Consider the following 23,505-nt stretch of genomic DNA (forward strand, 5'->3'; position numbering starts at 1 on the left):
CTACTAGTACTGTATGACAGTCCCCTTTTACCCATACCCATTAGTAATAATGGTCTCCTAATTTTGCAGTTTGATAGGTATGCCACGTTATCTGTCTCACTGATGGAATCCTTTCCTAGTAGTATAGTAAGATTAAATCTGTACTATGTTTTAGCTATTCAGATATGTATTTATATATAAAAAATACACATGAATAATTTATATGCTGAATTGTGTTCCCCCAATTTTCATGTTGATGCTTGAAATTCCAATACTTCCAAATGTGACTATATTTGGAAATAGGTCTTTAAAGAGAAAATTAGTTCAAATAAGGTTATTAGTGTAGATCTTAAGTTCTTTATAAGAAGAGATGGATACAATACAGAAAGACAGGTACAGAGAGACGATCATGCAAGGGTATAGGGACAAGACAACATCTAAAAGCTAAAGAGAGACTGAAGAAGAAACTAAGTCTTCTGACACTTTGATCTCAGACAGTGAGGAGATAAATCTAACATTTTGGAAAAGCTAATACCATGTATGTAGTATATGATTATATAATAATAAGAAAATATTTTGGGTCCCCAGGAACCACCACCCAACTCTGCCCCAGTTGCTGGCCAGCAGGGAAAGCTCCTGTGGGAAGCCTCCCCCCCCCCCGAAACCCCCATCTGACCCTGCAATCTACAAGTTCCACACCACACCCTGATAACCACCCGCCTGTGATCCCAGTAACTTCCTGAGGCATGGAAACCAAACTGCCAGCTCTCATTGGACCAAGAGGTGAGTGACTCGTCTCACACCCAGAGAGTCCTGCCTCTGGGACCCAGGCCTTGGGACACAGCCTGTCCCTGGGAACCCCTACCCAACTCTGCCCCAGTTGCCAGCCAGCAGTGAAAACTCCTGGGGGAAGGCCCCACCACCACCAAAACCCCCATTGGACCCTGCAATCTACAAGTTCCACACCCTGCCCCGATACCCACCCACCTGCGACCCCAGTAACTTCCTGAGGTATGGTAACCAAACCACCAGCTCTCATTTGACCAAGAGTAACTTCCTGAGGCATGGAAACCAAACCGCCAGCTCTCATTGGAACAAGAGCTCACCTTGGACCAAGAGTAAATTTCCGGAGACAGGGAATCCACCAGCCCTCATTGGACCAAGAGTGGCTTTCTGAGATGTAAAATCTACCAACTCTCATTGGACCAAGAGAGGCTTCCTGAGACACAGAATCTGTTAGCTCTGACTGGACCAAGAGCCCTGATAAGACCAGGAGCGGCTCCGTGATTCAAAGAATCAATTAGCTTGGGTTAGGCCAAGAGCAGCTCCCTGAGATACAGAATCTGCCAGCTCTAATTAGATCAAGAGCCCAGATTGGACCCAGAGAGGCCCCCTGAGACACAGACACAACAAGCACAGAGTGGACCAATAGCAACTCACTCAAACACAGGCACCTCTTATACCTATTAGAGGAGGAGATGGGCAGACGTCAAGGCAAAAATACATACAACAACAAGAAGAGCAATATGGTGTCACCAGAACCTAGCCCTCCTTCAACAGCAAGACCTGAACATCACAAGGTAGAAGAAGCAGAAAAAAGCAACCTTAAAAATAGCTTCATGAGGATGCTAGAGTGTTGCTTGACTTTTCCTGCCTGGCCCACAGTCAGGACAAATCTCTCTCACCTGCCAGTCCCACAGCCTCTCAGACCTGACCAAGTAAACACAGAGACTTATATTGGTTACAAACTGTATGGCCGTGGCAGGCTTCTTGCTAACTGTTCTTATAGCTTAAATTAATCCATTTCTATTAATCTATACCTTGCCACATGGCTTGTGGCTTACTGGCATCTTCACATGCTGTTTGTCATCATGGCGGCTGGCAGTGTCTCTCTGACTCAGCCTTCTACTTCCCAGTTTTTTTCTCCTCCTTGTCCCGCCTACACTTCCTGCCTAGCCAATGGCCAATCAGTGTTTTATTTATTGACTAATCAGCAACACATTTGCCATACAGAACATCCCACAGCACTTCCCCCCCTTTTTTTTTTCAAAAAGGAAGGTTTTAACCTTAACAAAGTAAAGTTACATATAATTTGGGAATTTGGGCATAGCTTCTCTTACTACTTCCTGCTGGAGGGGGGCGCTGTATCTTATGGGGACACAAAGAAAATTTTAGGATTATGGAATAGTCCATGAGGGTGTATCGTCTGAGCCAGTTGCCTTCAAACCATTCTGGATGTTGGATCATCTGGGCCATGGTGTCATCAGAGACCTTTCAGGGGTTCTTGGCTGGTCAAACCTGATGTATCTTAATCTGGAACAAATCCATAGCCTCTGGCTTTCTGTGGAAACAAAAGCAGAATCTCCTTTCCAAAGCAACATATCCTTATATCCAAATTTTGAAGTCAAGGTACCTTTAAAATATATATTTTGGCATAACTCAACAGCTTTTACAATCAAATGTTTTTCTGCAGTTAAAAATCCCAAAGACAACACAATCCAGATTCTCTGTGTAATATTCATCTTCATGTGGCTTATTTTTTATATTAATTTTACTGTCTCTTTAAAGACTTTATTTTTTAAAACTATGTATTTGTTTCTATAACTGTATATATCACCTTTTCTGTCTCTTTCAAGCCTACGTATATTTTACACACATTTTAAACTATTACATCTGAATCTGTCTTATTGTGAATCTATTGCTTGAAGCTGCAGCAGCTGTGGCTGCTGGCTCCACCCACCTCAGCTTCCCAACATGGCGTGGTACTTTACCACCAGCTCTGGGAGCTATTGTGGGTCTATGCTTTTATCCAAGCAGCGTGTAGCCCAGAAACCTCTTTTTTTGTTTTGTACTAGCAAAGGCTAAATCCACCATGCAGCTTAATGTGGCACTTGCAGAGGCCTCATTCCCACCATACTGCAGGTCGAGCGCACACGCTAGGAACCCACCAGTAGCTCAAACTGGCAGCTGCCGCTCATTTGGGAGAGACAATTAGGAACTGTTTTTAGCTCCGTTTTAAAATCTTTTTTCTCAGTTTTTAGGTGGAAACTCTTGCCCCCACGTTGGACGCCACTAGAGGCCTTTCAAGAAAAAATAAAAAATAAAATTGAGGAAAAGACAAACAAAATATTGGAAGAAATCAATAAAGAAATTGAGGAAAAGACAAATAAAATTGGAAGAAATCAATAAATCCCTTAAAGAAAGCCAAGAAAATCATGAAAAAGCAATTGAACATGTGAAGGAAACAGTTCAAGGCCTGAAAAGGGAAATAGAAACAATGAAGAAGACACAAACAGAGGGAATGCTGGAAATAGAAAATCTGAGTAAATGAACAGGAAACAGATGCAAGCATAACCAACAGAATTCAAGAGATGGAAGAGAGAATTTCTGGTGTAGAGGATACAATAGAGGAAACAGTTTCGTCAAAGAAAATACCAAAGCCAAAAAAGTCATAACACAAAATGTCTAGGAAATCTGGGACACCATTAAAAAGCCAAACCTGAGAATAATAGGGATAGAAGAAGGAGAAGAATTCCAACTCAAAGGCACAGAAAATATATTCAACAAGATCATAGAAGAAAACTTCCCAACTTAAAGAAGGAAATACCTATGAGGATACAAGAAGCTTATAGAACACCAAACAGACTAGATCCCCCCAAAAAAGTCCCCTTGCCACATGATAATTAAACAACTAAACCTACAGAATAAAGAAAGAATATTAAGAGCAGCAAAGTAAAAAGGCCAAGTGACTTATAAAGGCAGACCCATCAGAATAACACCTGACTTCTCAATGGAGACTTTGAAAGCCAGAAGGACCTGGACAGATGTAATGCAGACACTAAGAGACCATGGATGCCAGCCTAGACTAATATAACCAGCAAAACTTTCAATCACCATAGATGGAGTGAACAAGGCATTCCAAGACAAAACCAGATTTAAACAATACCTATCTATAAATCCAGCCCTACAGAAAGCACTAGAAGGAAAATTCCAACCTAAGGAAGTCAGATACACCCATGAGAACACAGGCAAAAGATAATTCCACAGCAGTAAATCTCAAAGAAGGGAAATACACACACACTATCAAAAAAAAAATAACAGGAATGAACAATCACTGGTCATTAATATCCCTCAATATCAATGGACTTAATTCACCTATAAAAAGACATAGGCTGACAGAATGGATATGAAAGCAGGATCCATCCTTCTGCTGCATACAAGAAACACACCTCAAATTCAAAGATAGACACTACCTCAGAGTAAAAGGCTGGGAAAAGTGTTTCCAATCAAATGGTCTTAAGAAGCAAGCTGGTGTATTTAGAACATAAATGTTCAGAATTGAGACTTCATCGTGGTAGATTTTCCCTGTGATAAGTATGTAACGTTGTTTCCTATCTCTTTTGATTGATTTTAGCTTTAAGTCTATTTTATTAGAATTAGGATAGCTATCCTAATATCCAACAAAATAGACTTCAAACTAAAATGAATCAAAAGAGACCAAGAAGGACATTACATACTCATCACAGGAAAGATCCACCAAGATAAAATTTCAATTCTGAACATTTATGCCCCAAACACAAGGAGACCCACATATGTAAAAGAAACATTACTAACGCTTAAATCACACACAAAACCCCACACATTAATAGTGAGAGACTTCAACACCCCACTCTCACCACTGGACAGATCTGCCAGATCAAAACTTAACAGAGAAATAAGGGGCTTAACTGATGTTATGACTCAAATGGACTTAATCAATATCTATAGAACATTCCATTCTAACAAAAAAGAATATACCTTCTTTTCAGCACCCCATGGAACCTTCTCTAAAATTGACCACATACTTGATCACAAAGCAAATCTCAACAGATATAAAAAAATTGGAATAACCTCCTGTATTTTATCAGACCACCATGACTTAAAGTTAGAATTCAACAACAACACAAATTACAGAAAGCCTACAATCTCATGGAAACAGAGTAATGCCCCACTGAATCACCAATGGGTCAAGGAAGAAATAAAGAAAGAAATTAAAGCCTTCCTAGAGAGCAATGAAAATGAATGTACTCATACCCAAACTCATGGGACACTATGAAAGCAGCATTAAGAGGAAAATTCATAGCACTAAATACACACATAAAGAAGCTGGAGAAATCTCACACTAGTGACTGAACAGCACAACTGAAAGCTCTAGAACAAGAAGAAGCAAACTCACCCAGGAGGAATAGACATCAGTACCAACCAAATTGAAAGCTGAAATCAATAAAATAGAGACAAAGAGAACAATACAAAGAATCAATGAAACAAAGAGTTGGTTATTTGAGAAAATCAACAAGATAGACAAGCCCTTATCCAGACTAACCAAAAAGCAGAGAGAGAACATCCAATTCAACAAAATCAGAAATGAAAAGGGAGACTTAACAAGTGACGACAAGGAAATCCAGAGAATCATCAGGTCATACTTTAAAAACCTGTACTCCACAAAATTGGAAAATCTAAAGGAAATGGCCAATTTTCTGGATAGGTACCATATTCCTAAGTTAAATCAAGACCAGATAAACTATTTAAATAGACCAATAACTGTAGACGAAATTCTAAATGGTCTTATTAAATAAGAAACACAGAGACAAATAAAGAGTTAAAAGCCCAAGAGATCTGAGCACTAGCAAAGAGCCAAGACCACCTTATCTTACCACTCGCTGCTGTCCTTCTGAGAGAGAGAGACCTTCTTCCTGTGTGTCTTGAGTTTTATTGCTTTCCTGTTCTGCCTGCTCATTGGCTCTAAGCCCAGCCACATAACTTCCTCTTCACTGCCTGTCTATACAGACCTCCTGGTCTCTATGGTTGGTACTGGGATTAAAGACTCAAGGGTCACCACGCTTGGCTGTGTCCTTGACCACACAGAGACTCTGCCTGTCATGTGATAGGATTAAGGGCGTGGGCTACCACCACCTGAATTCTGTTCCTGGCTTGCTAATGACCTCTGATCTCCAGGCAAATTTTATTAACATACAAATAAAATCACATTTTAGCCCAATTAAAGTATCACCAGAAATAATCCCTAAGGAAATAGAAACAGTCATTAAAAGTCTCCTAACCAAAAAAAGCCAAGGACCAGATGGTTTCAATGTAGAATTCTACCAGATCTTCAAAGAAAAGTTAATACTAATACTCTTTAAATTGTTCCACACAATAGAAACAGAAGGGACATTACCAAACTGCTTTTATGAGGCCACAGTTACTCTGCTTCACAAGCCAAAAAAAGATGCAAGAAAGAGAATTACAAACCAATTTCCCTCATGAACATTGATGCAAAAATACTCAATAAAATATTGGCAAACAGACTCCAAGAACACATCAAAAAATTATCCACCATGATCAAGTAGACTTCACCCCAGAGAAGCAAGGTTGGTTCAACATATGAAAATCTGTCAATGTAATCCATATAAACAAACTGAAAGAAAAAAAAAAACACATGATCATTTCATTAGATGCTGAAAAGGCCTGTGACAAAATCCAACACCCCTTCATGATAAAGGTATTGGAGAGATCAGGAATACAGGGAATATACCTAAACATAATAAAGGCAATTTACAGCAAGCCAACAGCCACAATCAAATTAAATGGAGAGAAACTCAAATCGATCCCACTAAAATAAGGAACAAGACAAAGCTGTTTGCTCTTCACATATTTATTCAATATAGTACTTAAAGTTCTAGCTAGAGCAATAAGATAACAAAAGGAGATCAAGGGAATACAAATTGGAAAGGAAGAAATCAAACTTTTACTATTTGCTGATGGTATGATAGTATATATAAGTGACCCCAAAAATTCGACCAAGGAACTCTTACAGCTGATAAACACCTTCAGTAATTGTGGGAGCCCATTCTCGGGTTCCTCGTGGCTTTACCCAGCAGGTCCGCATAGAGGATGATTAGGACCCCGGGCCTGAGTGCAGGTGTCTGAGATGGTCTGCACTTGACTGTGCTGGGGGAGGAGGTCTTTTGCTCCGCCCCTTGGTGTCTCTATAAAAACCCTGGGGCAGAGACAGTCGGGGCCCGTTGGAATAGGTTCCAGGCCCTCTCGAGGCTATCCTTTATTTTCTATCTGTTTATCTCCGCGATATTCTCCGCAATAAATCCTTCTATCTAATATTTCCTGCTGCTCGCACTCAAGAAAACTTTGGGGAACTGTGGGGGTGGTGGGTAAACGCCCCACAGAATGGCGCCATGAACAGGGACTAAAGAAAAAAGAAAAAAAAAGGACTAAAGAAAAAAATGGGGGACTAAAGACAAATGAACAGGGACTAAAGACAAAGTAATAGGGACTAAAGATAAAGGAAAATAATAGTTTTATTACAGAGTTTTTGGCAAAAGTGCTGAGTTCAGCCCTGCCAGTGGATAAGGCATGCTGGTGTTATGAAAAATATATATTTTTTATATATATTGAGAGGCAGGGGTTTTATCCTCAAGAGAAAAGGAAAGCGGACTGGAAGGATGTCCGATGCTGCAGCAAAATTCTCTTCTGTCAAAATTTTCTATCTTCTATCCCTTTCTCAATTTCTATCTGTGAAAAATAAGTATAAGGCATAGGGTAGTAATATAGTATAGGAAAACCTTAGAAGTGTAAGATTGTGTAGGAAAAAATAAGTAAGGCAACTAGACAGAAAAACTCTACAATTTTCTAACTTTGGGGGCTATGAATGCAAACTGGGGGAAAAAATCTTTCTTTGGGCTTTATGGGTAGTAAAAAAAGCTCTTCTTTGAGCTTATGGGGAAGAAAAAGTTTCCTATGGAAGCTTTTGACCTGGGGACAGCTGAAATGCTAAGTCCAAGCGGCAGGAGAAAGTGATTTCTCCCCGAGGCAAATATGGGGGTGTAAAAAGCCAAAAGGTTTAAAGGGGAGTTTTGGGAAAAGGTGGTCTTTCTCTCTTTGGGAAAAAAATCTTAAACTAAAAGCTTTTCTTGGAAAACTTGGGGGAAAATCTCTCTAAAAAGCCTTAATCTTTCTCAAAAGCTCTCTTAAAAAACTTAAAAACTAAAGCCTTTAACTTTCTCAGAAGGACAAATTAGAATCACCTGAAGATATTAGTATGGGGACCACCTGTGATTAGCTCTAAGGGAAAACAACAAACCTCTTAAGACAGCAAAACCTAAGCTATGTCTTTCAAGCTTTAAAAATCTTCCCTGCAATGCAGGAGGCAGGGACAAGTTCCTAAAAACCTCTTCTAAGCTCTCTCTCTTCAAGCTAGTAAAAGACAGTGGGTCAGAGTACCCTGAGGGAAATGCTTGGGAGAGTGTGGGTAAAGAGCAACAGAGAGCCCAAAAGGGCTGGAAACTTTACCTGAGAAAGCAAAAACGCCAAGCTTTTCAGTTACAGCCAAGCTGAGGCATCAAGGGTTTTGTTTGAGCATTTCAGAATGAAAAAGTGCTCCTAATTGTCCTAATGCAAAGATCCCCTGAAGCATGCAAACTGTTAGTATTGTATCCTTGCTTCTGAGCAAAAACCCAGAGGCGACTGGCCAGTGTCTCTGAGTTGGAGTGCATTTCGGGGATACTAGGGTTCCTGCAGTTGCAAACTTCCTGGAGCACAGAGCTGAGGCAGGAAGGTGCAGGACCCAGGGAAAGATTGCTAATGAACAAACAAAACTAAAGCCAGTGGGAACGGTTGTCCACTTTCCTACAAGTCCCGGGTTGATAGGTCCACAGCTGCAAAAAGAAATGAGAAAAAAGCTTTCCTATCAGAGTAAGGACATTTCTGGGAAAACAGTAAAGCTGAACTGTGTCTGAAGCAGTTGTGCTGCCGAGTCAGATCGCTGTCTGGGGAAAGAGCCCAAGCCAGGGCAGAACAGAACTAGTAAAGCTTTCTTTTCTGTCAGAGAAAGCACCTCTTTGAAAAAGCTTTGTTTCAACTAACTCCTGGTGAAATGAGGGAGTGTAGCTCTGAGGGGTGATTGCCTCTGGCATAAGCTCTGTCCTTGAGCACCCAGACAAGCAAACACAACCCACTGGGGGACTGGGCCAGGTGAAGGCCTGATGAAACAAAACACCTGTCCTAATGGGAGTTTAGAAATGGCAAAAACCTCCCTTGTTAGATTTTCAGTCTGTTCGCAAACCACACAGACCCCCGAAACAGAAACGGACAAAAAGCCCCTACCTTCAGTAGCAGGGAAAGCCGCCACTGTAGTGTCGGAAACTGTTTCTGGGGTAGAGGGGATAAACTGAGACCAAACTGGGAACTGTCTGGGAAAAAGACTCTAAAGAAACAGAAGGGACATATTCCTCCCCAGAAAATACATGACCTGTGAAAAGCTGCTAGAATTTGAGGCAGATTCGGGGGAAGAAAAAAAGCCCCTACCTCCAAAAGCAGCTAGCAGAGGAACAGAGCCGCAGACAGATACCTGAAGCTCTGCATCTGGGGAAGGAAGGAACAAGCAAAATGAGATAGATCAGTGGGAGAAAAATCTCTTCTGAAGGAGCTATGGAAAAGCTGTTGTAAATATTTTTCACTGACTGGCTAAGGCAAGCATAAGCCCCGAGGAAAGTTGCTATCAGAAATGCCAGCCTCAATGCGCGCTAAGGAGGCAAGTGCAGTTCTAATTTGGGGGCCAGTGTCTGATGAAGGAAAAACACCTGTTAAAGCCAGTTGAGAGAATAGAAATCTCCCAACGTGCCATAGCTGAAAATGTAAAATGCTTATTCAAATCTCCCCTTGCAAAAGCAAAAAAATTTGTTCAAACCTCCCGGGCAAGAATTTGTAAGCAAGTCTGGTAAAAGAGAACCAGTTGACTCTCAGACCCAAAAAGAACTATGGGAAATGACTGATATAAGGGAAATGATGATATAAAGGACTGATTTAAGGGACTGATAATATTATGGACTGATATAAGGGAAATGCATTCTGGGAAAGGTAGTTTTTCCGCTAAAGATGGCAACATTGCCCTGAAACACGTTTGTCAGCTCGAAAATACTTTCACGGTAAACTTAAAATACAGCCTTTAAAAGAATAAGGAGGAAAATCATCTAAGAGTTTAAATGTCAGTTCCATTGGAAAAATTGAAAGGATATGGAACTAGGTGCTTCAAGGTTTGGGGCTCTGTTGGTAAAATGCCTTATTTACCCTAATAGCTGTGCAAGGTTTTTATGGTAGTTGGATGACAAAAAGCTACCTTTAAGAGCAAATAAGCCACTTTAAAATCCTTAAGAAAGCAAGGGAAAGCAGTTTATACACTGAACGTTGTCTTAGATATAAAGAAACATGTTGAAATTTAAGAAGTTCTTTGCCTTGAACGAACAGCCTGCAATGAGTGATTCCTTTGTAAATCTAATAAGGATACAAGGAAACAGGCATTCAAAAAGAAATGACTGCTTTATAGATGGGAAACAAACTTCAGAAAATCTACCTGTCTTACAAAAGAGTTGCTTCACCTGAAAGTTCCTTATAAGAAATCAATGCTAAATATCACAGCTGCTAATATCAGAAGTTAAAGCTAATGAAGTGAAAATACTAAATACAGTTCGGAGTGGTGCCACTTGTGGCTTTACTAGCTCCTTTAGAAAAATACTTTATATCACCTAATAGCTGTGCAGTATTTGACAAAGAGCTTTACAGCAGCTAAATACGGTAATTTCACCTTTAGTGTGAAGTGAAGTTTTTCGGTAGAACAAATCAAAAGTACTGCTGTACTAGAAATGTTTGTCTGAATTGAAGCACTTAGGGGAACTATTATGAATTTGGGTGAAGGGACAGCCTCTAGTTAAAAACCGTCTACCGTTGACAGTGCATCTCTGCCGGTCCGGAACGGCTGAGAGAACTGGAAACTTTGGAGTGTGGCGTCATCCTGGGAAGGTTATAGTCCCCTAGCAACAACTATCACAATTCTATAACAACAACACTCACTAAATCCCAGTGCTTTATAGCAAAGCTGACTATAAACTCTAAACTTTAGAAATGATGTATGTACTTCCTGTCTAGTTAAGAGAATCTTTCTAATAGAGATAGTGATAATAAGAGTAAGAAATAGAAAAAGATGAAAATAAGATATGTAAGTTTGTAAAAATTCTCTTGTTAGATCTGTGTTAAGAAATCTTTAGGTGTTTGCTAAATTAGATATATGCTAATGGTAGCCCTATATAAGTTTGTAAAATAGATCTATAGAGTTCCTTTAAGAATATAAGCTTGCAAGAAATATCTAAGGTAGTCTTAAGACATGTAGTAATAAGCTTGTAAGAAGTGAAGATACTAGTTGTAAATGTAAGTTTAAATAAGAAATAGATAAGAAGTATATAAGAAGTAATAAGAAATATATTTGCTAAAGTAGTTCTATAGTTCCCTTGAAGAGTATAAATAAGTAGATGTTAATGTTATATGTGAATTTGTAAAAAAGTGTAAATGTTAAATATGAATCTATTCCTAATGTATATGGTGAAAGAACCCGAGAAACAGAAGGTTAGTGTCCCAGCAGACTGCAAAGTAGGCAGTCTGAATGGTTTCAAAAGTTCCAAAAGCCGCTAAGAAGCTAAGAATGGCGGACGCCAGAACCAGCACAAGGCATCCGCAACTGAGATCCGTGGAAAATCGATGCAACACAGAAAAACCTGAGCTAATATCAAAAACGGTGCGGTTTAGAATACTACTGTACCTAAAAAGGTCTCTGGCTTGAGAATAAGTTCAGAGACGCTTGTTTGAACAAAAATTGTTAACAGCAAAAAGTTTTGGTTGTAAAACGTCTCTTCATATTTGGAAGTGAAAGCCTGATACCAGAATTTACTTTTTTGAACTTTTTGAACTTAAAATGAGATAAAACTACAAAAAGATATTGGTTATGGATTTCTCATATTTGGAAGGCTAGTACCAGAATTTATCATTTGAATTTTGGGACTTAACAAATAAAATGAACAATAGAGATTTCATTGCAATGGGACAATTTTGAGTTTACTTATAGTAATGACCTAGGAACTGTTTTCTGGAATTGGGTTAAAAATGGAACTGTTTAAATGAAGAAATTCATTATTTCTACCTAGAATCAAGATGCAGTTTTGTGTATGCATATATGCTTTATTAATTGGTGATTCATGAATTGTTTTGTGGAACTGTTCATGTAAAAATGAAATTACTTACAGAACTGGTTTTGTGTTATAAATGGAACTGTTTAAATGGAAAAGTTTGGGTTTTCTAACTAGGTTTGAGATTTTGTTTAAAAAATTATAAAGAAAAGGAGGAGTTATGAGGTTGAATTATGTTTGCAGAAATTATGTTTAACCTATTGATATTAATGCACCCTGGTTTTGTGGAGTTAAGGAAATATTTAAGTTTGATGTGAATACATCGAAGTTTTTCCTATGTTCTGTTAGCAAGAAAATTCAAATGATTGAGTTAAAGTTGTATGATGGAGAAAACTGTTAACTATATATAGCACCATATATGCTAATTCAAATGGTTCTGTTAAGAGTTTGCTTTGTGTTGTAAGATTGGGAGAATTGTGACTATGTATAGCAATATTTATGTTAACCTGTTAATGGAAATGATGAAGCTAAGGGATTCTTTAAGTTTGTAGTCGCCTTAAGAGTTTTTGTTTTAGAAAGGGCTTGAGGCAGCTAAGACTGCTGTAGTCACCTTGGACCTAATTCAAAAGAGAAATGCCATCTTTATCATCCTCTACTCCCATACTGGGAGGTGTAACAGCTATGGAGATGGCTGTAAGCCATTAATAGTTATTTTTTTATATATATTAAGAAAGGGGGACCTGTGGGAGCCCATTCTCGGGTTCCTCGTGGCTTTACCCAGCAGGTCCGCATAGAGGATGATTAGGACCACGGGCCTGAGTGCAGGTGTCTGAGATGGTCTGCACTTGACTGTGCTGGGGGAGGAGGTCTTTTGCTCCACCCCTTGGTGTCTCTATAAAAACCCTGGGGCAGAGACAGTCAGGGCCCGTTGGAATAGGTTCCAGGCCCACTCGAGGCTATCCTTTATTTTCTATCTGTTTATCTCCACGATATTCTCCGCAATAAATCCTTCTATATAATATTTCCTGCTGCTCGCACTCAAGAAAACTCTGGGGAACTGTGGGGGTGGTGGGTAAACGCCCCACAAGCAATGTGGCAGAATACAAGATTAATTCAAAATACTCAGTAGCCCTCCTATATACAAATGACAAATGGGCTGAGAAAGAAATCAGAGAAACATCACCCTTTACAATAGCCACAAATAATAGAAAATACCTTGGGGTAACTCCAACTAAGCAAGTGAAGGACCTGCATGACAAGAACTTTAAGTCTCTGAAGAAAGAAATTGAAGAAGATATCAGAAAATGGAAAGATTTCCCATGCTCATGGATAGGTAGGATTAACAGTAAAAATGGCAATCTTACCAAAAGCAATCTACAGATTCAATGCAATCCCCATCAAAATACCAACACAATTCTTCACAGACCTAGAAAGAACAATACTCAACTTCATATGGAAAAACAAAAAACCCAGGATAGCTAATATAATCTTGTACAATACAGCAACCTCTGGAGGCATCACGATCCCTGACTTCAAGCTCTACTATAGAACTACAGTAGTAAAACTAGCTTGGTATGGGTATAAAAACTGACATATAGACCAATGGAATTGAATTGAAGACCCTGACATTAATCTGCACACATATGTGTGGTGGTATTTTAAATAAAGTTGCCTGGGGTCAGAGCTATTAGAGCCATAGCAAGTGCATGGCAGTGGTGGCGTACGCCTTTAAGGACCTGGAGGGCGGTACATACAGGCAGGGACGAGGCAGTCACATGATTGGGTTTACAACCAATCAGAAGCCAGAACAAGGAGATTTAGAGACAGACACACAGGAAGGAGGGCTCCTCTTTTGGAGAGCTCTCTGGGCGGAGGAGGATCCCTGAATCAGGAAGGGTGAGGCTCTTGGCTCTGACCTCTTGGCTTTCTTCTCTGAATCGGCTCTGTGTTCTTGTCTGATAAAACCGTTGGCTATATCTATACTGAATTACATCTACATTTGGCGCCCAACGTGACAAGAATCCGTTAAAAACCGTTTAACTGCTGAGATGGATTCACACCTCGGACACTAGGTGGCTGTTTTGAAATTCCCTCGGATTTGTACTGTTCTACGAGGACTTAGTTATCCAATATTTTAAAGGAAACTATTTAAAAGAGAAATATTTTTCCACATTTAAAAAAAAAAGGGGTTTTCTGTGTTCATTGGAAGAAAATTGGGCTTTGTTTGCAATTTTAGACAGTCTAACAATGGAACAGCTATATGAGAAGATTAATGTTGATAGAATTATGCATTTTATTACTATATTTATTCTTATTTTACTATTTAAGAAGATAGTCAATTTAAGTGCCAGGGTGACAGCTTTAAAAAAACTTGATACACCTGTAAAAACTCAGACAGAAGAAACTAATAGTGAAGTTGCTTCAAGATTGGATCATAGGCTTACAGAAAGAAAGCTTGTTTTCACACAGTCACCCTTGGTTTGTCCAGTAACCATACAGCAGTTGCCTGATTAAATGACTACACAAAATATTTGGGCTCCAATCGAAATGTTGGATTTACGAAGGTTTAAGGAGGCAATAGTATCTTATGGCATGCATTCCCCATATGTAAAGCAAATGCTAAACTCTTGGTCAACATATAATAGGATTGTACCACAGGATTGGTGGGAGCTGGCACAAGCTGTTCTGGAACCCAGTCAAAGGCTTCAGTGGCTAACTTGGTTCAAGGATGAAGCTAAAAACATAGAAAAACAGTGGAGGGATAAAGGAATACAAGTCTGCCAGGATCAGCTTATGGGAGAAGGTCAATATGCTTCAGCACCAGCACAATGTTTATATGATGTCCAAACCCTAATTTTATGTCGAACAGCAGCCTTGAATGCATGGGACAGAGTTGAGGAACCAGGAAAAAAAACTGAGTCATTTACAAAGGTTATACAAGGCCCAAAAGAATCTTTCACAGATTTTTTACAAAGACTGGCTTCAGCAGTAAAGAGAATGGTCCCGGATTCAGAAGCTGGTAAGATAATAATTGAAATTTTGGCCTTTGAGAATGCAAATGCAGCATGCAAAACAAAAATCAGGCCGTTAAAGGCAAGATCTGCACCTTTGGAAGATTGGATTAGAGACACAGTTAATGTTGAAACTCATGAGCATGATGATACGTGGGTAGGAGAAGCAATTTCAAGAGGTTTGAGGAATGTTAGATGTTTTGGATGTGGAAAGCAAGGACATTTGAAAAGGGACTGTAAACAGGTCATTCCTAGAAACAATGTTTCCTCAAGGAACAATGGCAACAGAATGCCCCTTCCTTCTGGAGTATGCAGAAGGTGTGGTAAGGGAAAACACTGGACCAACGAATGTAGATCAACAAGGGACAGACAGGGTAATCCTTTGCCTCAGTCTTCGGGAAACTCCCAGAGGGGCCTCATGCAGGCCCCAATAGCAAATCCAGTTCAAACCTTTCCTGCAGTCATAGAGGAAACCCCTACTCAGAGCAATTAAATAACCAAATGCCTATTGGAATAAGTCATGCTGGTCAGGATGATGAAACAGAGAGAATAGAAAATTCAGGAGAAAACATAAAGAAAATTTTTTGGCAAACTTCTATTAATGAACAAAGACCAAAATTATCGATAAAAATAAATGATGTTTTGTTGTCTGGTCTGGTAGACAAAGGTGCGGATGTTACCATAATTGCACCAGAATTTTGGCATCCAACTTGGCCTCTTCAGGAGGTAAACGTTCAACTGTTAGGTATTGGGACATTATCTCAGGTGAAACAGAGTGCAAGATGGCTCGAATGTATAGGTCCAGAAGGACAGAGAGGAAAATTGAAACCATATGTAGCTAACATAGCTATGAACCTGTGGGGCCGAGACTTGTTGCAACAATGGAATACTCAGATTAACATCCCTCCAATCTCAGAAACAAATCAGAAACCAGCACATGTTTCTGAGAGAAATATTAGAAGGCGATATTCTGAATGGTCACCAACCATCCATGTTATACAAGAACAGGGCACAACAACCGATGATCTTCCAAAGACATCAACAGCTCTGCCTTTAAAATGGTTGACAGACAAGCCTGTATGGGTCCAGCAATGGCCTTTAACCACAGAGAAACTTCAGGCTTTAGAAGAGCTGGTAGAAGAACAGTTAAATTCTCAGCATATTGAGGAATCAACCAGCCCTTGGAATTCTCCTGTATTTGTTATTAAAAAGAAATTGGGTAAATGGAGAATGGTAACATATCTTAGAGCAATTAACAAAGTAATTCAGCCAATGAGCTCTCTACAATCTGGAATTCCTTTGCCTACTCTGTTACTAAAAGGATGGCCTCTCATAGTTATTGATTTAAAAGACTGTTTCTTTTCAATACCTTTACAAGAAAAAGACAGAGAAAGATTTGCTTTCACAGTGCCTACTTATAATAATTCTCAACCGGTTAAAAGATTTCAATGGAGGGTCCTCCCACAGGGAATGTTGAATAGCCCAACTCTGTGCCAATAATTTGTACAACAGCCATTGGAAGTGATACGTAAAAAATTTCCTATATCTATAATTTATCATTATATGGATGATATTTTACTAGCCGACTCAAATGCAGATACTTTAGAAAGAATGTTTGAAGAAGTAAAGAAAATTTTGCCTTGCTGGGGATTACAGATTGTTCCTGAAAAGATACAAAGAGGAGATTCTATTAAGTATTTAGGATATAAAATAGAACTACAAAAAATTAGACCCCAAAAGGTGCAAATTAGGAGAGATAGACTACAGACTCTTAATGACTTTCAAAGATTATTTGGAGATATTTCTCCTCTAAGAACTATTGGTGGGGTAAAAAATGATGAACTGCATAATTTGTTCAAAACCTTAGAAGGTGACAAGGACTTAAATAGTCCAAGAGAATTATCACCTGAAGCTGAGAAAGAATTGGCCTTGGTAGAAAAGAAAGTACATGAAGGACACATGGACCGTATTGATCCAAAGCTGGATTGCATTTTGGTTATTTTACCTTCTAGACATTCTCCTACAGGAATATTAATGCAGAGGGAAGATATTATATTAGAATGGATATTTTTACCAAATAAACCAAATAAAAAATTAAAAACTTATGTGGAAAAAAATCTCTGACTTGATTTGGAAAGGAAAATTGAGACTTCGTCAATTAGCAGGAATAGACCCAGCAGAAATTGTCGTACCTTTAACTAAGGAGGACATTGAAAAATTATGGACAGAAAGTGAACCTTGGCAAAGAGCTTGCAGTAATTTTTTGGGAGAAATTAACAGCAAATATCCCAAAAGCGATAGAATTGATCTTATAAAGAGAGCTGATTGGATCTTGCCTCAAATTGTACGGGAAAAACCCATATCTGGAGTTCGTACATTTTATACAGATGCCAACAAACAAGGAAAGGCAGGTTACAAATCAGAAAATTTAAGTAAAGTGGTTCAAAGTCCTTATAATTCAGTTCAAAAATCAGAATTGTATGCTATTCTGTTGGTATTAATGGATTTTTCAGAACCTCTCAACATAGTAACTGACTCTCAGTATGCTGAAAGAGTAGTATTACATATCGAGACTGCAGAATTTATCCCTGATGCTTCAGAATTAACTTCACTATTTATTCAATTACAAGATACAATCAGGAAAAGGAGTCATCCTTTATATATAACTCACATTCGATCCCATACTGGTCTGCCAGGCCCTCTAGCACAAGGCAATGATGAGATTGATAAATTATTGATAGGAAATGTGCTGGAGGCCCCAGAATTTCATAAAAAACATCATGTCAATAGTAAAGGTTTAAAAAAGGATTTTTCCATAACCTGGCAACAAGCCAAAGAAATAGTAAAGAAATGTCCTACTTGTTCCTTCTACAATCAAACGCCATTACCAGCTAGATGTAACCCAAAAGGTACTCAAAGGAATGAAATCTGGCAGATGGACGTGTTCCACTTTGCAGAATTTGGAAAATTGAAATATGTACACCACACTATCAATACTTATTCAGGATTTCAGTGGGCAACTGCTTTGAGTTCTGAAAAAGCTGATTCTGTAATTACTCATTTGCTAGAAGTTATGGCCATCATGGGTATACCTGCACAAATCAAAACTGATAATGCTCCATCATATGTCTCTGTTAAAATGATACAGTTTTTTGCTTATTACAATATAAAGCATATTACAGGCATACCACATAATCCTACAGGTCAAGCAGTTATAGAAAGATCAAACAGAACTCTAAAGGATATGCTAAATAAACAGAAAGGGATAACAAAAACCCCCAGAAACAGACTGCATAATGCTCTATTAACTTTGAATTTTCTTAATGCCAATGAGAAAGGAACAAGAGCTGCAGAGAGACATTGGATAATAGAAAAAACTACAAAATTAAATCAGCCTATATACTTTAAGAATGTGCTGACCTCAGAATGGAAACCAGGGTATGTGTTACGTTGGGGACGAGGTTTTGCTCTTGTTTCTACAGGAGAAGATAAGTCGTGGGTACCATCAAAATTGATAAAGGTTCGATTTGAACAAGAGAAACCTCTTAATTAGAGGAGGTGATAGTTCATCAACCAACATGAACATCCAATTTAAACTAACTTATACCAGTAACACATGTCTTTTCATTTAATCAGATAATAACTTAGCAAAAAGGAACATCCCCAAAATTAGTCTTGGGGAAAGGTTTTTGTTTTTGTCTTTTAGGAGAATGGAGGTTAAGGAATCTGAAGAACACTGGACAAATGAGACAACTGATCAGCTTTGAACTACAAGGTGCTCAGAGTAATTTTGAGATGACTAGCTGAGATGATCCAGTCTCAAAGACTACTTGAATAAGGACTTGAGATAAACCCTGAACTTTGGCATTATACACAGACTGGATAATGAAGGATATGGTTACCTTTCCTAGAATTTGACAATTAACCTAAAATTTTTCTTTCAGGATAAAGATAACTTCGCCCATACCCAGCAGGAAGCAATTTTAAGAATACGACGCCCACATTCCCAAAGAGGTGGTGTGGGGCAGGTGGTTTTTTGGTCTTTTTAATGGGTTTTGGGTCTGGGATAATTTTCATTGTTTAGGGGATTGGTTACAAGTTGTTGTCAAGGGTTAGGAAAAAGGCTAAGCAAAGGAGATTAGATTTAAGGTTCTTATTAAAAAAAAAGAAAAGAAAGAAAGAAGAAGAAAAAGACAATTACTAGTTTTAAGTATTTTACATTGGATTGGATTGTTTTATATTGTATACAAGTTATATATATTGGAATTGATATTGTTAGAAAATGCTATATGTATATTTCTAATTGTACTTATACCGTTCGTTCATTTAACAATGCAATTTTCTGATCCTTGAATGTTATTATTATCAACTATTAGGATATAAAGAAATGAAAGTTAGTAGTTAGACATTACAATGGAACTTGTAGTCATATTAGATATGTTTTAAAAATTGAGCAGATATATTTTAGACAGGTCATCTTCAAACCCTTCAGAGATCTACAGAATATGGCATTTGACAGAGGGATGTGGAGAAGAACGGGATGCTGAGATGAAGCCATATATACACAGCCAAGAAGAATGGACTAGAAATTATTTAGACATTGTATATAGTTATTGTACTTCTGTATGTAGTTTTTCTTTTGTTAGTTATAACCTTTTTCTTTTTTTTCCTTTTTATTAAATTAGAAAAGGGGAAATGTGGTGGTATTTTAAATAAAGTTGCCTGGGGTCAGAGCTATTAGAGCCATAGCAAGTGAGTGGCAGTGGTGGCGTACGCCTTTAAGGACCTGGAGGGCGGTACATACAGGCAGGGACGAGGCAGTCACATGATTGGGTTTACAACCAATCAGAAGCCAGAACAAGGAGATTTAGAGACAGACACACAGGAAGGAGGGCTCCTCTTTTGGAGAGCTCTCTGGGCGGAGGAGGATCCCTGAATCAGGAAGGGTGAGGCTCTTGGCTCTGACCTCTTGGCTTTCTTCTCTGAATCGGCTCTGTGTTCTTGTCTGATAAAACCGTTGGCTATATCTATACTGAATTACATCTACACATATGAACACCTAATTTTTGGCAAAGAAGCCAAAAGTGTACAATGGAAAAAAGAAAGCATCTTCAACAAATGGTGCTGGCATAACTGGATGTCAGCATGTAGAAGATTGCAAATAGACCCATATCTGTCACCATGTATAAAGCTTAAGTCCAAGTGGCTCAAAGACCTCAACATAAATCCAGTTACTCTGAACCTGATAGAAGAGAAAGTAGGAAGTAGTCTTGAACACATTGGCACTGGAGATAACTTCCTAAATATAACACCAGCAGCACAGACACTGAGAGAAACAATTAATAAATGGGACCTCTTGAAACTGAAAAGCTTTTTTAGGGCAAAAGACATGGTCAATAAGTCAAAACAACAGCCTACAGAATGGGAAAAGATCTTCACCTATCCCACATCTGACAGAGGACTGATATCCAGAATATATAAAGAACTCAAGAAACTAGACATCAAAATACCTAACAGTCCAATTAAAAAATAGGTCATAGAGCTAAACAGAGAATTCTCAACAGAAGAATCTCAAATGGTTGAAATACATTTAAGGAATTGCTCAACATCCTTAGTCATCAGGGAAATGCAAATCAAAACGACTCTGAGATAGCATCTTACACCTGTCAGAATGGCTAAGATCAAAAACACTGAAGACAGCTTATGTTGGAGAGGATGTGGAGCAAGGGGAACTCTCCTACACTGTTGGTGGGAATGCAAACTTGTACAGCCACTTTGGAAATCAGTATGGCGGTTTCTCAGAAAATTTGGAATCAATCTACCTCAAGACCCAGCTATACCACTCTTGGGCATATACCCAAGGAATGTTCAATAATAACACAGGGACACATGCTCAACTATGTTCACAGCAGCACTGTTTGTAATAGCCAGAACCTGGAAACAACCTAGATGCCCCTCAACTGAAGAATGGATAAAGAAAATGTGGTACATATACACAATGGAGTACTACTCAGCAGAGAAAAACAATGACATCATGAGGTTTGTAGGCAAATGGCTGGAACTAGAAAATATCATCCTGAGTGAGGTAACCCAGACTCAGAAATACAAAGATGGTATGTACTCACTTATAAGTGGATACTAGATGTAAAGCAAATGATAACCAGACTGCAACCCACAGCTCCAGGGAGAGTAGCTTGTAAGTAGGACCCTAGGATAGACATAGGGATCACCCAGCGATGGAGAAATGGGTAAGATCTACATGAGCAAACTGAGGGTGAGGGTGCGTAATGGAGGGCAAGGTACGGGTGAATGAGAGCTTAGGGGAGTGAGAGGTCCAAGCTGGATCAGGAACAGAGTGGGAGAACAAGCAAAGAGATACCATGATAAATGAAGACACCATGGGACTAAGGAGAAGCACAGTGCTAGGGAGGTCCCCAGGAATCCACAAGGATGACTCCATCATAGACTACAAGCAGTGGTTGAGAGGGTGTCTAAGCTGACCCACTCTGTTGTTTGGATGGCTAAATACCCTAACTGACATCATAGAACCCTCATCCAGTGACTGATAGAACCAGACGCAGAGATCCACGGCCAGGTCCCAGGTGGAGCTCCAGGAGTCCAATCGATGAGAGAGAGGAGGGATGCTATGAGCAAGAGATATCAAGACCACGGTTGGAAAAAGAACAGAGACAACTAGCCAAACTAGTGGAAACACATGAACAGTGGACCAATAGCTAAGGAGCCCCCATGGCACCGGACTAGGCCCTCTGGATAAATGAGACAGTTGTTTAGCTTGAACTGTTTAGGGGGCCCCCAGGCAGTGGGACCAGGACCTGTCCCTAGTGCATGAGCTGGCTTTTTAGAACCTAGTGCCTATGGTGAGACACTTTGTGCAGCCTTGGTGCAAGGAGGAGGGGCTTAGACCTGCCTCAACTTAATGTACCAGGCTCTGCTGACTCCCCATGGGAGACATTGCCTTGGAGGAGGTGGAAATGGGGAGAGGGTTAGGGGAGAAGGCTGGGGGGTGGGAGGAGGGAAGACAGGGGAATCTGTGGTTGACATGTAAAATGAATAGAAAATCTCTTAATAAAAAAAGAAAAAGTATTTTGAAATGAGTTATCTTGGTATGGAATAGTTGGTGAAAAGGAGTAATATAAGAGATAAAATACAAATTAAAAGGCCAGGGTAGCCAAATAAATATTGAAAGGAAAAGTGGTTAGTGGATTTTTAAAATATGCATTATATGGTCACAGTTACATATTTATTTATAGTCCATTCATAACAGATATTACTTAGACATCAGTTGGGGCTGTCAATTTCCCTTTACCAGATGTGCATTAAATATAAATGATTCTTTTTTTTGTTTTTGTTTTCCGAGACAGGGTTTCTCTGTGTATCCATGGCTGTCTTGGAACTCACTCTGTAGACCAGGCTGGCCTGGAACTCAGAGACCTGCTTGCCTCTCAGTCCTGAGTGCTGTGATTAAAGGTGTGTGCCACCACCACCCAGCTATAAGTGATTCTTTACTTACTGTGCATGATGTTGGAGGTCTGGAACTCAGCGTCCTGGGGCTGTGTATCAGCTGCATTGGGGAGGAAGCGTTGCATGTTCTCTGTGATATACCAGCTTTGGTTCTCATCAAATAGAGAAAACAGGATGACATTTCTCTTGTCTGACATCATCTGTTAAGAACATATATTAAAAGGGAGAAGGAAATGCCACTTATATTGTAGGTAGGAGCTAGCTGTGCAGGATGGAGGGATGGCATATACTAACCCTTTGGCTCAATTCATTTCCTCTGAATAGTCACTATTATGGCATGTCTTAGAAGAGGGATAGGCATTTTGAATGATGAATATATGTTTAGAACTAGTGCAACCTCAAGGCGGAAAGTAGCTGGATCAAGTAAATTTCATTCTTCCTGGACCCAAGATCATATACTGGTACAGTTTATAGCCTCATTTTCTCCATGTTTAATGTAGAGAAATATAGATCTTAAAGATAAGTCATCCAAGTTAAATAAAATCAAACCATTCCTAAGTTCCTATCTTGCAACTATCTTTACATAAGCCTACCAGCTTATAGTAAACTAAAAATATAAAAAGGAATTCAGATATGACAGGATGAACAATGAATAATACTGATACCTTAAAGATTTTGTTCTAAAAAATTCAATATCTTAGAATAGCACTTTGTATAGTGAGCCAAATTCATGAGTTTCACCTGCTAATTGAGTATAAGATTTAATATCTAAATTTCATGTGTGTAAATTTCATTTTGTATAACCCATAGTTGCAAAAGCCAAAATGCTGAAGAGGAAATTGGAGAATATCTACATCAGTCATCTTCCAAAAGCTGGTTGGAAAAGTACAATTATGAAACATTCTTAGGACAGATATTTAATCATATCCAAATATTAAGTTCAAAGTCCCACTACTCTGGATTTGTATACCATATGTTATACCTTCATGCTAGCTGGCTATTACATCTTAAATTAACCCAGTTCTATT

The 23,505-nt window shown here is 39.0% G+C and overlaps 1 protein-coding gene across 3 annotated transcripts in view; it reads right to left on the reverse strand.

Moving 5' to 3' along the window:
* F8 (coagulation factor VIII) overlaps window positions 1-23,505 on the reverse strand; it is a 201,637-nt gene that overhangs the window by 108,962 nt on the left and 69,170 nt on the right. For all 3 annotated transcript variants that reach the window (XM_052742782.1, XM_052742780.1, XM_052742786.1), the window contains one exon: window positions 22,527-22,677. In XM_052742782.1, the coding sequence (XP_052598742.1) occupies window positions 22,527-22,677 (151 nt within the window). The remainder of the gene's footprint in view (window positions 1-22,526; window positions 22,678-23,505) is intronic.

Source organism: Peromyscus californicus, unplaced genomic scaffold (genome assembly GCF_007827085.1).
Source record: "Peromyscus californicus insignis strain IS unplaced genomic scaffold, ASM782708v3 Scaffold_10__1_contigs__length_136768540, whole genome shotgun sequence".
Classification (NCBI taxonomy): Eukaryota; Metazoa; Chordata; class Mammalia; order Rodentia; family Cricetidae; genus Peromyscus; species Peromyscus californicus.